General features: G+C 35.1%; 1 protein-coding gene and 1 non-coding gene across 2 annotated transcripts; both read left to right on the top strand.

Annotated features, from left to right (window-relative positions):
* The first annotated feature begins 732 nt into the window (after positions 1-732).
* On the top strand, positions 733-16749 carry LOC106711132 (iodotyrosine deiodinase 1). Its single transcript, XM_014503365.2, has 4 exons — positions 733-961; positions 14995-15216; positions 15745-16061; positions 16511-16749. The coding sequence occupies exons 1-4, from the start codon at positions 790-792 to the stop codon at positions 16691-16693; spliced, it is 894 nt and encodes a 297-aa protein (XP_014358851.2). The 5' UTR covers positions 733-789; the 3' UTR covers positions 16694-16749.
* Positions 15409-15480, top strand: Trnac-gca. Its single transcript has one exon. It is a non-coding gene; the product is annotated as a tRNA-Cys (tRNA).
* Positions 16750-17450: the final 701 nt, after the last annotated feature.

The raw sequence follows: 17450 nt of genomic DNA, 5'->3' as shown, positions 1-17450 counted from the left end.
TATGTCTTAAAAAAATACCTTTAATAAGCAACTGGTACATACATTAACAACAAAAATTGTATTACCACGCATGCTCTTTTGTAATAACATCAGAACATTTATCTATTTATTTTAGTAAGTTATCTATTTCTTCACATATAAAGGATTGCAATACATAGGTTTATTTGTTTGTATGCAGATTAGATGTTCTATTTTGTGGAAATCAGAATTTCAACAAAGATGGCACAACCTTTGGGTTTATGTTTTACTCGTACTACTTAATTGTCTGACGCGTGTATATTATATAGTACGTTTTATATATAAATGTACATGAAATCGCGGCATATGAGATCATAAATCTCAAATCGAAGAAACTAGATACAGTCAGAAACTAATAGATACATTAAATCTGAATGACTAAATTAAAATAAAAATTTACAGCAATTTATCTATTAATTCATAATAAAAAAATATTTATTTCATTTATTGTAAAAAAATATATAACATTAGGTTAAAAAAGACTAAAACTGAGTTCCCAAAAAAATGATAAGTCAAGGACGTCTGTTTCTTAATGCAAACATTAGTGTAATACGAAGAGATTAATTTATGCATCAATGTGCGCATAAATTGTAAACTAAATCTTATGCACGAAGAATAGAGTCTAATATGCCTTGATTTGTTATCGCTGAACGCAAATAAAAAATGTATATACGATTACAAATGACAACAAAACAAACTTAGTTAGCCGCGTGCGTCGCTGGTGTGCGCTTGTGTTTTGATTTTTTTAAATCTCGTTTCGTAAAATACAACATGAATATTATATCGTTGACCGTTTGGACATTGGAGAATAATTGTTTTATAATCTATGCCGCCATGATAGTGTGTTTTATAGCGTTTACAATGTTCCACAAGAATAGAATGGAAGCGCATTACAGCAGAACTTCGGCCAAAAAGAAATTCGCGCCAACCGCCGGTGGAAGAGGTTAGAAAATTAATTGTAACCAATTTTAACAAAACTATATTATCCCTTGTGTTATATTCAATCTACACAACATCTTTTTCGTGATATAAATATGTATTTTCATAAATCAATTAAATATTTTTGCAATCTTTATATGCTTGTTAAAGCAAATTATTTTTAGTTTTGTTTTAGTCGATAAAATTTATTTCGTTTTATGTATTTTTTTTAATTTAATATTATGATTAAAGTAATGGCATTACGTTTAATAACAAATATATATTTAGAAATAGAATAAGTGGAAAGATTACTTCTACTGTACAAAACTACCGATCAGTTTTAGTTATTCGCAAATATTAATTGACATTGTTATCGTTTCGCATTACCCAGGACTGTAATGTCTGGATCTTGTATAATTTTTTACCAGTTACACTTTGTCTTGGTCCGAGTTTAGAAACAAGTAAAACCATAATTAAGTTTGTGTCACATTATCGATGCTACCCAGAGTTCACACTTCCGAAACGTTCTCATAAAACATGTTATTATCTGACACAGATTGATAGTTAAATTTTTATGTAAATGTTTATATTTAATTACTGCAATGATATGATTACAATCACTATGGTGTATTTATTAAATACTAGCTTTTACCCGCGACTCCGTCCGCGCTGAATAAAAAAAAAAAAGAAAACGGGGTAAAAATTATACTATGTCCTATTCCTGGTTCTAAGCTACCTGCCCACCAATTTTCAGTCAAATCGATTCAGCCGTTCTTGAGTTATAAATGGTGTAACTAACACAACTTTCTTTTATATATATAGATAGATGATCGAACTTCCACAGATAATCCATATAAAATTTGAACAATGGTAGAACTACACCTACGAAGCCTACAAAACCGTAGGTATCCGCTGCACAAATATATTTGCTTAGACTCATACAAAAATAAACTTTTTTTATATTATAAGGTGGCAAGCGATCAAGCGGCCACTGCACACAGAAATCGGCAACGAAGGATACACAGAAAGAAAATATTTCCCCCTTCCTATGCGTCCCCCTCTTCCGCCAAATCCACTTCCTCTTATTTCGCACCATTTTCTTATAAGGGAAGGATCGGAAAAGTGGACTACAAGTAGGCCTATGGCATGCACACTCGTCAGACTATACACGGAATTGCTTCCACATGACGCCTGTCTTCTGTGTGGTCGTGGTATTGCACCGGGCGGCCTATTCGTGCAACAGATCTTGTTGTTGGTGTCTACTACTGTTGAATTTTTGTTTTGAACCTTATTTCCCTAAAATAGTGACGTGACCACTGCCTGTAGACTTTAATAATAATAATAATAATAATAAACTCATTTAATCCATTCAGAAAGCAAACAATAATTGGGAAGTAAACACTAATAATGTAAAAAAAAAATAACAAAATAACAAAACATGCTGAAGGGAGGGAAAAACACAAAAGCTATATATAAAAAAGCAACAGGCATGTACATATTAACAGGTATAAAAAATTAAAATTCCTACTAGATTTGCAATGCTGAATGGATAAGGCCTTTACTCAGCATTGTGCTTATTACTTTTCAGAAATAAGCGCTGATATTCTGCAAAAGCCTTAGCATCAGTGCGTCAGTTACAGCAGTAAATAATTGTTAATTTTCATACATGTATAAGTGAAATAAGGTGATCCAAAAAAAAAGATGTACATATAATTACGAATTTAGGTTAGGTTGAGAGTAAAATCAAGTATAATTTGGAAAGGGGAAAAAATAATAATTGGGGAATCTTCCGATCATTGCTGAAAAACAAATGAGGGGTCTGTAGGTCTGATTACGCATTCACAACTCTTTTTGAATTTTCATCAAAAACGATCTCAATTTGCTTTTAAATGTAATTTTGGTGCGTGCGCTCTTAATCGGCGGCGGGATGTTGTTCCAACACTTTGTTGCCGCATACCGAAAGCTACCACGGAACGCGGCGGACTTGTGACGTTGGGTGCACAATTGCGGAAAACGTCGCCCCTGTTCGGAGCCCCTGCTCCTTGTAAAAATCAGTTTATTGCTCAGGTATTTTGGAGCTTCTGTGTTAATAATCTCAAAGAGCAAGCATGCTAAGTGAAGTTTTCTGCGATAAGTGATTTTTAACATGTTATGCTCATTTAGGAATGGCGTAACGTGATTTCGCGGTGGTATCGAGAAGCAAAATCTAGCACATGCATTTTGTACCCGTTGGATTAGTTTTTCAGTCCTAGCATATAAACGAGGTCCGTACACTGCGTCTGAATAATTTAATTTCGATAATACCAGCGCCTCCACTAGTTGGATACGAAGCCGTTCACTTAGATACCTCCGAACTTTGTACAACACTTTTAATCTGTAGAAGCAGCTGCGTACGACTCCCGAAATATGCTTTTCGTAGCGCAAGTTTGGTTCGAGTAGTAGTCCCAAGTTTTTGGCTTCGTAAACCCGCTCAACGACTTCGGACCCCAACGTAACCTGACAGTCTGGCGGAATATTGTTGATCTGATATTGTGATCCAAAGATCATATATTTCGTTTTAGAAGGATTGAGAACGAGACAGTTATTCTCGGACCAACGTTGTATTCTGTCGAGATCCTCGTTAAGGGACCGTACGGCGGAGGCCCATTCGTCACTCCTAAATGAAACGTATATTTGTAAGTCATCGGCATAAAGGTGATATTTGCAATTTTCTATACATTTTATGATATCCGCTGTGTATAAAATAAACAGGAGAGGAGAGAGGATGGTTCCCTGTGGGGTTCCTCTTTCAAGAGATCTGTAAGCCGAGCGTTGTGTATGACCGCTGTCCCGAGTTATTTCCACACACTGACCACGGTTTGTGAGGAAGCTCTGAAACCACTGCACTGTATCCGACTTGAAACCGTAATATGACATTTTAGAAAGAAGTAGGGATATATCTATGCAGTCAAAAGCCCTTGAAAAATCTAGAAGTACCAGCAATGTGCACAGGCCTTCGTCCTGAGCGGAGATAATGTTGTCTGTTACGTCTAACAGTGCTGTGGTGGTACTGTGACTTTTCCTAAAACCAGACTGAAATTCGGGAAGTATGTTGTTATTTTCTAGATAGTCTGTTAGCTGAATCCAAACGACTTTCTCAACGATTTTCGATAGAAATGGGAGTACACTGATCGGGCGAAGATCTTTCAATTCCTGAGGATTAGGGTTTTTTGGCAAAGGTCGAATTATAGCGGTCTTCCATATTTTCGGAAATGTGGATGATGTTATTGAACAATTTACAATAGAGGTTATCGCACTTAGAGACTGTGGCAGCGTCATAAGCAGCATTTTCAGAGTAATACCATCAATGCCCTCTGCATTTGATTTAAGATTATTAATAATTTTGGAAATAAACAGCTCGCTAACAGGATGAAGGGAGAAAAAGGTATTATTCGGATGAAGGTGTGTGTCGAAATAACTCAGAGTAGACGGGTCAGCACGGGGAATTCCCGGTATATTTAGAAAGTGACAATTAATATTGTCAGGGTCAGCCAGATGGGCAGGTAAAGTATATTTGTTCGGTGGCAATATTGTAGACTTTAAATTATGCCATAAAATTTTAGGTTTATGTAAATTATTATTTATGTTATGATCAAAATATGCCCTCTTTTCATTGTGAATAGAATTAATAACTAAAGTTTTCAGATTTTTGTAATACATTTTATGGGAATCTAATTTTGTTTTTAAATACCGTTTATGGGCTGCATTCCGAAGATTCATCATTAATTTAATTATGTCTGTTATCCAAGGTTGGTTTTGTGCCTTGATTATACTGGTTTTTATTGGTGCAAATACGTCAAATAAATAACTAACAAAGAAATTGAATGATGATACCTTACGATCTATATCCTGTATACGAGTTACTTCGTTCCAATCGATGGAATTTAATGTTAAATTAAAATCTTCTATTGGTATATCTTTGAGTGGCCTGTATCTAATTTTTTTCGCGTGTATCTTACTTCTTTCACTGAGTAATTCACAAATTAATAAGGAATGATTACTCAGAGGTGCGACAGGTTCAACCTCAATCCTACGCGTTCTCGTATTGGTACAAATAACATCAATCAGGGTTTGGCTGTGGTCGGTAAAGTGAGTAGGGGACGTGACCAGTTGTACTAAGTCCAAGCTATATAAGAATGTGTTAAACTTACCCACCTTCACATCATTAGGGCGGAGCATATCAATGTTAAAATCGCCGAGAAGTATAATGTCATCACAGACCGCTAACGAGTTAATTGATACAGTTAGTGCGTCAAAAAATGAGTCGGCGTCGAGCCACGGTGGACGGTACGCGGTGCCTATAGCAAGCATCTTGCTATCGATCTTTAGCGTTAACCACATTTGCTCGACATAAATAAGCGATGGGTCGACGGGATGAGCGTATATGCGCGCATTTATACCGCGTTTTATGTAGAATCCGACCCCGCCACCTCTGCCATTGCGCACGGAACGTGGACGCGGCGCGTGCTGTAGTCGGTAGCCGGCGGGACGCGGAGCGCTCTGCTCCTCGCCTGCGCGTAGCCACGTCTCGCCCACTGCCAACACATCTAACGCATGGCGCTCGACAAGTGCCACGAAATCATCACAATATGTGTTTAGTGAGCCGACGTTAAGATAACCTAGCTTTAAATATGACTTAAGGCCGGTTAATGAACGTACTCAAATTTTGCTTTAAATAAAATAGATTTATCGATGATTTAAATTTAATATATAAAAAGGTTCTGACCGGTCTATTTATGAAAACATAATTTATATTTTCCGATATAAGATTAACTAACACAATAAACTTCCCACATAACACAGACATATATAATAACATTATAAGATTCCATATACACCTAAATAAATAAGATTTGAAATAGTTGAAAACAAAATAGCAAAGACCCAACCAAACAGCATTGCGACAGACATATGATATACAAGAAGAAGGGAAAAAGACATACAAAAGTACAGTTTTATTCAAAATACAAAAACATGTAAACAACGAGAAATTAATTAACTGTACATAAGTCGTTGGCGCACCGGTTGTACAAAAGTAATGTGTCAAATATTGTGCAAAATTAATATAAGTTAACAAGCATTTTTTTTTAATATTACAATAACTACTTATTAAATACAATATCGCAAAACAACATTGGCAACAAAAAGGGCAAGTGCAAGCGTACTGGACCCGAAACAGTGCAAGACTAGTACACCCTGTGATGTAAAAGCGTTTATGTAGTGAACATATTACTGACCAACTATTTAAGATCCAAAAATTTTTTTAATGTCTTCTTCACTACTGATTCGTTCAATAGCCTTACCTTCTTCCTTCCTTGTGAATATTCGGCCACCTTTTGTCCACACGAACTTCCATTGCAAGCGGGAAGCCGCTTCGCGCGCCTTACCGAACAGCTGCCGATTATTCCGCGTGAGTCGCTCATTGACGTAGAATTTCCTCGGCGTCCCAGCAATGTTCATGTCGGCCGTGGTGATGCCGCGACGGACGCGCGCGGCGCGGAGCAAGGCGTCGCGCTGAGCCCTGCGCGCCAGCCGCACGACCAGCGGTCGCGGTTGCTGCGGCGCGCCTTCACCGTCGCCGCGGTTGCGTCTCACGGCGCCCCGCCGCTCCGCGTGCACGATGTCGCGGTCCTCTAGGGTCAGCCCCAGCTTTGCGGCTACAACGCTGACGACATGTAGGACGTTCTCGTTTCTCTCCTCAGGTAGCCCTGCTATTTCAACATCATTCAGCAGCAGCTCTTGGTCTCGGTCATTCAACTGTATCCTCAGGTCCGCTATCGTATTCTCGAGGTGATCAACGTTGTCGATAGTTTTAGTGGCAATTTTTTTTTCTACTTCTAGAACCTTTTCTTCGACCGAAGTTATGCGTCTACAGCAAGCTTGCAGATCGGCCTTAAACTGTTTTATCTCATCTCGTGTTTCCTTGAGGTCGCTACGAAGTCCCTGGACCTCCCGGATGAGCTCGCTGAGCATTCGGGTACAGTCGGCCTCGCCTTTTCCGGGGGCCATTATGTCATCACCGGGGCTCGAGCTTTCTGACGAGACGTCGTTCTTGGCCTTGCAGCCAGGGCAAGCGAACCGTAGAGGGATAGGACCAGCAGGCAGGCCGCTGCAGCCGCGGTGGTACACATTTATACACTTGGTGCAACGCACACAGTCAGCATTCGCCGTATATTTGCCACACGCACGACACTTCGGCATTGCAGTCAACAGATGGCGCCACTTTATATTTTACAAAAAAGTTTAATTAATAGTTTAACTAAAAGTTTAGACGACCACTTTTTACCTTTAAATCACTAATAATTGTTTTAGAAAAATAATATATACAATCTTTAAAGATTAAATTTACTGCTGCCGAGATTAAAATTATACCGATATTGTAAGGTAAGACTAAGAAACAGTTTCACACATATCACAAACTATTTAGTGAAATTGAGCGAATTATGATTGGATAATAATCACAGATGCTGTTATCACACTTTACTTCACTCCGCGAAATAATTTAGAAAGCAGATTACTTGTTTACTATTTTTTTTTACGCAATATAGTTCGCAGTAAACCGCTGCCACTGACGTACGTGACGTCACCTTCTTCTTCATACTTCATTCCTTTTATTACCATTTGATAATAATCAGAGATAACAACATTTTGTACCATATTCTAGTCAATCTACGATACACATGAATATAAAAATAGTAGACGTGGTCATACCACAGTACTTATAATAAGTACATTAAACAGACAAGACTGCCAGATGTTAATCCAGTCTGGTTATATTGGTACCAACGCCACATATAGCACAAGATCTAGGCAATGTGGCATTATAAACATTGCAATGTAATTATCACATTTCTATAGTAAAGTTATAATATAAATTATTTAATGATAAGAAATCTAATGCGAATATAACAGGACTTGGTGGCAGTAAATATAAATTAAAATTATGGCGTACTAAGTTAACAACAAAAATTAATGAAGTGTATAAATCGCCCTATCTGACGAAAACAGTTCTATAGCTTAAGGCTTAAGGTAGCTTAAGCATGTTATGGAATGTCTTAGAAAATGTAACGCTTTTCATCGCATTGATCAAAGTTACTTCTTACTAATATTATAAATGCGAATGTTTGGATGGATGTTTGTTTGAAGTTATATCCCGATAGCTTCAACGTATCTTGATGAAATTTGGCACATATGTAGAACATTATCTGGAAGAACACATTGGCTACTAATTATTTTTTTTAATTCGGATAGAATCGCTGGCAACACCTAGTATTATTATAAATCTGGCTTATATTCGTCGCTGTTGTTGTATTCAGCCAGTTATGTTTCGAACCTGAAATCAATAAATTTACATTAATAAAACACATAGAATGTACTGCAGCTGTGCTCGTAGTCCCAACTGTTAGCGTGCCAAATAATCTTGATCGTTGCCACCCACGACCTGTTTAATATATTAAACAGAATAACGACCACTTGTCTGTGTACTAAATGTAGTACACATTGTTGCCATCCCTTTCGTTATCTTTGGAAATACTGAGATAAGATTTTGGTAAACGTAAAAAAACGAATATTTAAATAATAAAATTAATCCCAAAAACAATGTACGAAGAACACAAGTAAAATCAATAATTTAAGTACAAATTTACTTTGTTTCGAATGCAATGACCTTCAATGTAAAACAAAAATTAGCAAAGAACTACAACACTGTTCATACAAGGTATATTTGGTTTAACCGACCTTATGCTTTCGATAATAGTGTCAAGATTGTTTTCAATATAGTCCGGTCACGTGCGAGGGCAACTTGCGTCCTTTGCAAATACTTTCCTTAAGTTTTTTTTTTAAGTATTCGCAGAAAGAACTATAACTGTTTTATTTGTACACGAACTGTTTCAATTTGGATAAAACAGCGTAAAATATTATATTTCATAAACAGATAAAATAATTAATGCACAAAAACCTTTTTTAACAACCCTAGAAATTTCTTAAAATTACCCAAAAATTAGGTACAAATTATGGCATGAAAGAATAAATAATAAGTTAAGTAAACTCTACTAGTTTTTAATTATATATTATATATAACTATATCTTACTTACTATGCACATACAAAAATATACACAAACTATAATACAGACTATGGGCTATCGGTTTCACAAAAAAATATAATCAGGAAGAACTGTACGTCAGTTATTTTATAAATAGAACATTATCGTGCATTGGTGTTGTAAAGCAGAGGATATCCAATTACAGGAAAACTGACCTACTGGTAAACACAGTATAAAACTGTGAGTTTTGCACTATACCTTTGTATAAAAACATATCATCGTCTCTCTCATTCACTTTGAGAAAAAGAGACAACAATATGTGCCACAGCAGGGTAAATTCACAGTAACGTCCATATTTACTCAAATATGTACGTATTATATTACATTTTACGCTTGTTTAGATTGTCGTAGGATATTGCTTGATAAAAGTCGTTTTTTTAATAGTTTAAAGGTGACAAACGAGCAAACGGTCAACTGTTATTGCTAAAAAAACAAAGAAAACATTGCCCATAGACATCTGCAATGACATTTAATGATGTGTTGCCACAGCCAAATAGGGTTACCAGTCTATACTTCCACTCCCCCTAGCAAACCCATTTCTCCTTATATTTTGTGACAGACATACAAAATGATTACAATTTTCACTAGTTAAGTTAACGAAGTTAATAGCCACATGCCACTTTCGTGTTTAGCATGCATTGTGATAAATCGTTTCAAAGGTTATCAAATAGCTTATTAGAGCGAGGGAGGAATAATTATTCTACGAGTTTTTAATTAATTATGTAGAACGCTTTTACTCGTAGTTTTAAACCTAAAAAACATCCTATTAGGCTTGGAAAAGAATATGAAGTATATAAGAATATGTGCGAATGACATTTACCTCATAAAATCGGTCTTTTTTGTGACTAGTCTCGGTTTGCCTTGAAGAGACATTTACAGTTTCAACGAGCTTGAGGTGGCCGGGCGTAAATGGCGCTTAACTTAAACCTCGTTTATGAGTAACTAAGCTCAAGGGCTCCCTTAGGAGCCTCAGCTCGGGCTGTTACTTCAATATTATAACCGGATTGGGAGGCCAACGTGATCTTAGATCGCTTTAGTGGACGCTCCATGGAGTGATTGGATTCAAGGGCCACCGAGAGTTGACCTCAGCTTGGACTGTCACTCATTACGCGTTAAATTTCGGTCAAGCCGCTGAAATTACAAGAGGTCATAAATAGACTCCTCTCCAATCTTTTCTATGGAAAAAAAAATATATTAACAAATGATTACATTTATAATCATTTGTTTCTTAAAGCACTTTTAATGAACTATATCCCAAGTAAATAAAACTCAATCTAGACGTACTTAAGATAGCACACAATCTAATCTCTAACAATATTTATTTTTGGAATATTGGACATTGGAGTTGTTTTCCAAATCTCTAATCAGTAAACACCAGATGGTGTTTGTATGTATAAGTTATTTGTATTTAAGTCTTTGAATACAATATTTATTTTGTCATTCAAACAATGTACTGGTAGTACTGCTTCATTTAATTCTGTGTTTTGATAATGTGATAATTGTCATTTAGCCGGCACGTAGCAAAGGTCATATTTCTATTTAAATATACTTCAATCTATGAGATAATTTTAAATTAATGATTAATATTCATTAATATTAACTATACAATCGTACAATCGTAATAAACTAAACAATCGTACGATAATAATCGCCCACGGTACAATTTTAATAAGTGCGATTACCCGCAAGTAAAAGCTGACCTTAGAGATATTGATTGGCACTCGGTCTTAACGCAGGAAGACGATGTAGACACAAACGTTAATTCATTTTACACAATACTCAATGACATCATAAAGAAACACACTCCCTTATTTAAAAACAGAAAGAATTCTTATCCTACATGGTTTAGTACTTCATTAATCAGATGTCTGTCAGAGAAAAACAAATACCACAGACGCTTTAAGAAGTATGGAAACCCTAGGGATTATGACACGTTCGCAATGTTGCGGTCGCGATGTAAGGCATTAATTAAGTCTTGCCGTAAGTCCTTCCTCTCTACAACTGAAGACAGCCTGAAAAGTAATCCCAAGTTCTTTTGGAAGTATGCAAACACCCGTAAGCCTTTCGCCCTACCCCAAACAATGTCCTACGGTTCGCAATCAGCAACAGATGATAAACATATCTGCGAACTATTTTCTCAGTATTTCAGCTCCGTATTCAATAACACTCAAAACGCCTCTTATACTGAACCTGATCAGTTTCTTTCATCTTTTAATCTTTCTAACATAAGCGTTAGTACCAAGGACGTAAAAGTTAAACTAAAATTATTAGACGCTAGTAAAGGCGCAGGACCGGATGGAATACCGCCGAAATTTCTCAAAGCTTGCTCAGATGAATTAAGTTTGCCTTTATATCTAATATTTAACAAATCTTTGTCACAAGGAGTGTTTCCCACTATCTGGAAAACAGCACACGTGATTCCAATTTACAAATCAGGAAATAAAAACTTATGCGAAAATTATCGCCCGATAAGTATCCTAAATAGTCTCGCAAAAGTTTTTGAGTCTACAATTTACGAACACTTTTATTTTCACTTCAAATCTATATTGTCACCTTCACAACACGGTTTTGTTAAAAATAAGTCGACGATAACAAACCTTTTGGAATATAAAAACTTTTTATGTAACGCTTTTGCTAAAGGAGGACAAGTTGACTCTATATACACGGACTTTTCTAAAGCCTTCGATAAAGTCCCACATGACCTACTATGTGCAAAATTAAATAAATATTATGGCATACATGGAGCCTTACTGCGATGGGTACAATCATACCTAACCAGAAGAAGCCTAATAGTGTTTGTAAGAAACTCAAGGTCAACTTCGGTAACAATAGCATCTGGTGTCCCGCAGGGTTCCCATCTTGGCCCTCTCTTTTTTAACATATTTATTAACGACCTTGTAAGTCAGTTACACTGTCGTTCTTTACTTTATGCCGATGACCTTAAAATTTTTAACCTAATACAAGATAACCAAGATTCTAAACTATTACAGGATGACCTAAATCGTATCTTGTCGTGGTGTCAAAATAATAAAATGGTACTAAACATAAAAAAGTGCTTTATAATATCTTTTAGTAACAAACGAAGAAAATCAGATTTTCTATATAGTCTTGATGGCCACTCACTGGAACGCAAGAATATAATCAGAGATCTCGGTGTTATATTCGATGATAAATTGACATTTCGACAACATATTGATCACATCTCCAAAAAAGCGTATCAACTAATAGGTTTCATCTCACGATCAACTAAGGGCTTTTGTAAATCCCAAAGTTATCTAAGTATATATAACACTCTAGTTAGAACAGTCCTTGAATACGGATCTATCATTTGGTCGCCATCGTACAATATACATACTGCAAGATTAGAGGCTGTCCAAAACCAATTTCTTAAAATACTAAGCTTTAGAATGGGACTTGGACGTTCTCTAAGTTCTTACACCGCAAGGTGCAAAAAATTTAATGTTACTACCCTTGAAATACGTCGTAAACGCCAAGACTTATTATGGCTTCATAAAATTATTCACTCTTCTGCTGATACACCTACACTCCTAGCCGAAATCTACATAAACGTGAGGCATGTAACGCGGTCACAAAAACCATTTCCACTTTGTACCTATAAAAACAATACTTCCTATTACAATCCTATAGTAAGAATGAGGCGTCTTTATAATAGCACATCCAACGATCTAGACATCTTCAATCCTAAATATATTGTCTTCAAAAAGTCTGTCTCAAAAATATTGCAGTGACAATACCTGGATGTTCTCATCCCTTTATTTGATGACTTTTCTAACCCTATAAATATAACTGTTAAACATAATTAATTTTTAAGTACTTAATATGCACTTTACCACTTTTTTATCACTCTTTTCATTTTGTTTCTCATTGTATAATCATGTTGTGTACACTCAGATTGGTTTATAACCTAGTTTCTTGAACTTACTTTATGTTATTTTTTAACTATGTAATGGTTTTAAACTGTATTGTGTACCTATTAAAATAAATAAATAAATAAATAAATAAATATTGAGTGCAGAATTAAACATTCTGCCAAAGAGGTGGCATACTAGCCACCAAGACCTTTGCCTTTTTCAGTTAAGTAAAAATATAGAATAAAAAAGCGCGGGAAGTCGACGAGTTAACAACGTGATGTTATATGGAATTGTTAGTGTAAATATGTAAATAGTTTTTTTAAGTGTTTTAACAATGAATAAAGCATTCAGATCAATGGATAAATAAAGAAAATTATCGAAAAGTTTTGTTCTTTTGGTAAGATAAAAGATAGAGAGAAATAAAAGAGATGTATGAACCCTCTGGTATTTTTTAAAAGAGAGTTAGTAGAAAATAAACATGTATTTGAAAAGTTTAGGTCAAGGAAACTCACGGTTACATAAATTTGTTATTTAATGAAATTGTCTTCAAGTAGCTTTTAAAATGCTAAAATCTTACTACCATTAAAAATGCGAATGTTTAGATGGATGGATGTTTGTTGACGGTATAAATTTGTCAGATGTAGAACATAGTCTGGAAGAACACATAGGCTATTAGGCTACTAATTACGTTTTTTTTTATTAAGTGCCGCGCTGACGAAGTCGCAGACTAGTATTTATATATAATCGCGTTTTAATATGAATCTGGTATAGATAATATTAAAGTAATACATATTTGAAATGGGGGGTGGATGAAAACCAGCTCGACACTGTATCCTGATCGGTGTTGGCGAAACTGAGCCACCCCCTTTTGCTATCACTGAACATTGTAAATGTCTGTGTTATAAAAATTTGTTAATTTCTATGGCAATTAATAAAGTTTATTATTATTATTACTGAAATCATAATTTTTTTTCACTTTGTTAGCTTAAATTTCGTAACTGTTTTTCTACGTTGTAAAAACACTGACAAACGAGTACCTAATTGTTACTTGTTTTTGCGTAGATTTTTAGCAAATCGACGTGCGTGAGAGATGCTCACAAAAACTAAGTATTTTATTTGAAATTATGTACACGCTCATTTTATGCAATGAAACTTGTATAATTACTACTAATGTTTAACGTCGTTTATTCTTTATAAATATGCTTCTTGCAAGAAAACGATTTCAGTCTTGGCTTAAAGATTCTTGAATTATAAAATACAAATTATAGCTTTAATGAGGTTATAAAAATGTCTGAACTAAACTGATGGATTAACAGCAGTGGAGTTCGCAATAACATCTGTTGCATGAATGGACCTCACGGTGCAATACCACGACCACACAGAAGATAAGCGTCAAGTGGAAGCAATTCCGAGTACAGTCTGATGAGTGTACGTACCAGACGCCTAATTTTAGTCCTCTTTCTCTTCCCAGCCTTTTAATAGAAAAAAGGAAGTGTTCTAATAACGTGTATTTGGTAGAGTAGGGATAAAATCCCTTTTCTGTAAGTTTTTCCTCTCCTCTGTCGATTAAAAGTAAACAACTAATTTCCAAATGTAATTGTATGAGCAATGGACACTTCGGTATTTTGACGTATTAAAATGGCCGCTAGCTCATTTCCCATATTTTACTATAAAAAAAGTATTAGTAAATAGTATTTTTTAAATATACGTACATTTAAAATAATGTAACAGATAAGTTGCCCTCATTTGTAACTAGTCACTATATTTCGTTAGGGATTGGCCAAATAAGATAACAATGGAAAGTAAACCAAATGTACGTACATTATAAGACACATGTACAAATTACTGCTCAGAAATAGTGTAGATAATACAGTGTACATCGACTAAAAACTAACAAAATAACGTCGCTAACTGTCTTATAAATATAAAACGTTACGCAGTAATTTGTGGTGAGAAATAAAATCAAGAAATTGCTAAAAACTGCAAAATAAGAAAGTATACATATTAAAAAACATTATAATAGTTGGTAATAATCTCGTTTCAGAGAGAGATTATCCTAACGACGAAGATGATCCCGACGTCTTATTGCCCGCTATTCCAGAGAACACCCCACATATTCCCTACAGACCCCTTCAGAGGTCTGATGAAGAGGTCCTTCAAAGGTCTCGTGAGTACTACGAACTGATGGCGAAGAGAAGGACTGTTAGGAGCTTCAGTACGGAACCGATACCTCAAGAGGTTTTGGATAATATAGTTAGAACTGCAGGTAAATTATTAGAAAAACTATTTACTTGAACCTATTTATAAAATAACAGATTTATAACAGAGTGGTTTTCTTCTAAATGTTTAAAAGCTAAAAAAATTATTTATATCATTTTTCTACTGTTATTAAACCTACTTTTTAATTTAATGTTCTCGAGGCGAAGAATACGATAATAAATTTCATACGGTATTTCAAGGGGATATAGCTCAGTGGTAGAGCATTCGACTGCAGATCGAGAGGTCCCCGGTTCAAACCCGGGTGTCCCCTGATATATTTTTTCACTACTTTTTTCTTTTTTTATTAATAAATAATAAATGAGAAAACATTTTATTATGTTTATTATATATTTACAACATCAACAAAACCAGAACGCAGTACAAAAGTAACCTTGTTACACAACAATCAATAATTTAACATTTAATTCAAGGTGGAATTTTGCAATGCTCATTTTGTAATTCTTTAGAAATAATTCGAGTTTTATCTCAAAAAAAAAAAAAATAGGTACAAAAAATACACAATTACATTTTCTAGGCACCTCACCATCGGGAGCTCACACCGAACCGTGGACCTTCATAGTGGTTCAAGACCAGGAAACAAAAACTGCAATAAGAAGTATCGTAGAAGAAGAGGAAGATTTGAATTACACCAAGAGGATGTCCAGGCAATGGGTGACGGACCTTAAACCATTCGCCACTACTGCCACGAAGCCATACCTGAGTGATGCTCCGGCTTTGATCCTGGTCTTCAGACAGACTCACTCCTGGAGAGAAGACGGGAGAAAAAGGATGCATTATTATAGTGAAATTAGTGTTGCAATAGCTGCTGGGATTTTACTTGCCGCTATTCAGGTAAGTGATAGTGAGATGAACTGTTGTACAAGGTTTTTAATATTTAGTCATCAGAGAAATAACTTGATAACTTAATACACAAGCTGTAGACATGAAATGAGTTATTGCTAATAATTCAGATCTAGATAAAAAAGTTACCTTTTTAAAAATCTTGTTTATAAGACCATAATTTTGTGATAGTTGAAGCGCAACGTTTATATTTGGTAATACTCTACTAGTACATATTCTTCACTTCAATAGATGGCGCTACTTGTATATAGATGACGCTACTTGTATACAGATTGCGCTACTAGTACACAGATGACGCTACTTGTATACAGATGGCGCTACATGTATAAAGATGGCGCTACTTGTATATGGATGACTTTCAAACAATTCAAACAACTGTAGTCACAAAAACTAGTATTTTGTCAAAATTATGCGGACTTTAAATTAATGCTTGCTTTCAGTACTGCGGTCTTGTGGCTCTTACATCCACACCTTTGAACTGCAACTCCCGGCTTCGGGATCTTCTCTCCAGACCAGTCAACGAGCGATTAGAGCTCCTCCTACCGGTGGGTAGACCACACTCTGAAGCTACGGTCCCTGATATAACCAGAAAACCTTTAGAAGAAATCATGATCAAAGTTTGAATAGTTTAGTGTTAAAACTTTAAGTTGAATTGATTTTTATAAAGTATGTTAGAGAAAATGCGTACATATTTTAAAACTTAAAGGAATTGCTATGGCTATGAATTTTTGTACTTTATGTAATCGTTGTAATGCCAAAAATGTTTTGAAAAGAACAGATATTAATATGCTCAATAAAATACTAGTAAGATACTGAAAAAATTTTTTTTAATTATTTCATGAAAGTTAAAAAAGTTATACCCTAATAATATTTTCCAATATTTATAGACACTTAAGCGAATTTTAAACAAAAACATTGCTTTTTGGGTACAAGAAACGTCTTGCTTATAAATCTTGTATGATGTATATTTTCATTTATTAAATTATCAACTAAATAATAAATAAATATTTGAAGTTTGCTTCATTAAAACTATCAACACTCAACTTTTATGAAAAGAAGGATCATTTACTTTAATATCTGCCCATACCTCTGCTTTATTATCGTATATGGTTCCATGCAAATTCAAACTTTTCTGTTATCTACTACTTCCGATAATTATTTGAAAAAATTTAAATTAGCGCCATCTTGCGTCAAGTAGCATATTTATTTGGACCGAGTGCTTGATGTAATTCATGTATTAATCACAAGAGTGCGTTACAAGTATTTGAAATCTTAGGGAACTTGGAAATGGCTTCGATCTTTTGTCTTTTTCTCTCTTATCTATATAACGGTAAGAATGACAAGAATAAACAGCGACCAATTGAATATAACAAAACGTAA

Source organism: Papilio machaon, chromosome 9 (assembly GCF_912999745.1).
Source record: "Papilio machaon chromosome 9, ilPapMach1.1, whole genome shotgun sequence".
Lineage (NCBI taxonomy): Eukaryota > Metazoa > Arthropoda > Insecta > Lepidoptera > Papilionidae > Papilio > Papilio machaon.
The sequence above is the reverse complement of the archived record's forward strand: the minus strand, read 5'-3'. Positions and strand labels throughout refer to the sequence as shown.

What these genes read in the sequence shown, in the direction of transcription:
- LOC106711132 (XM_014503365.2), top strand. Translation starts at nt 790, where the DNA reads ATGAATATTATATCGTTGACCGTTTGGACATTGGAGAATAATTGTTTT. An exon ending in TAATATAGTTAGAACTGCAG is followed by an intron (nt 15,217 to 15,744) that starts GTAAATTATTAG and finishes TACATTTTCTAG; the next exon opens with GCACCTCACCATCGGGAGCT. An exon ending in TTTTACTTGCCGCTATTCAG is followed by an intron (nt 16,062 to 16,510) that starts GTAAGTGATAGT and finishes GCTTGCTTTCAG; the next exon opens with TACTGCGGTCTTGTGGCTCT.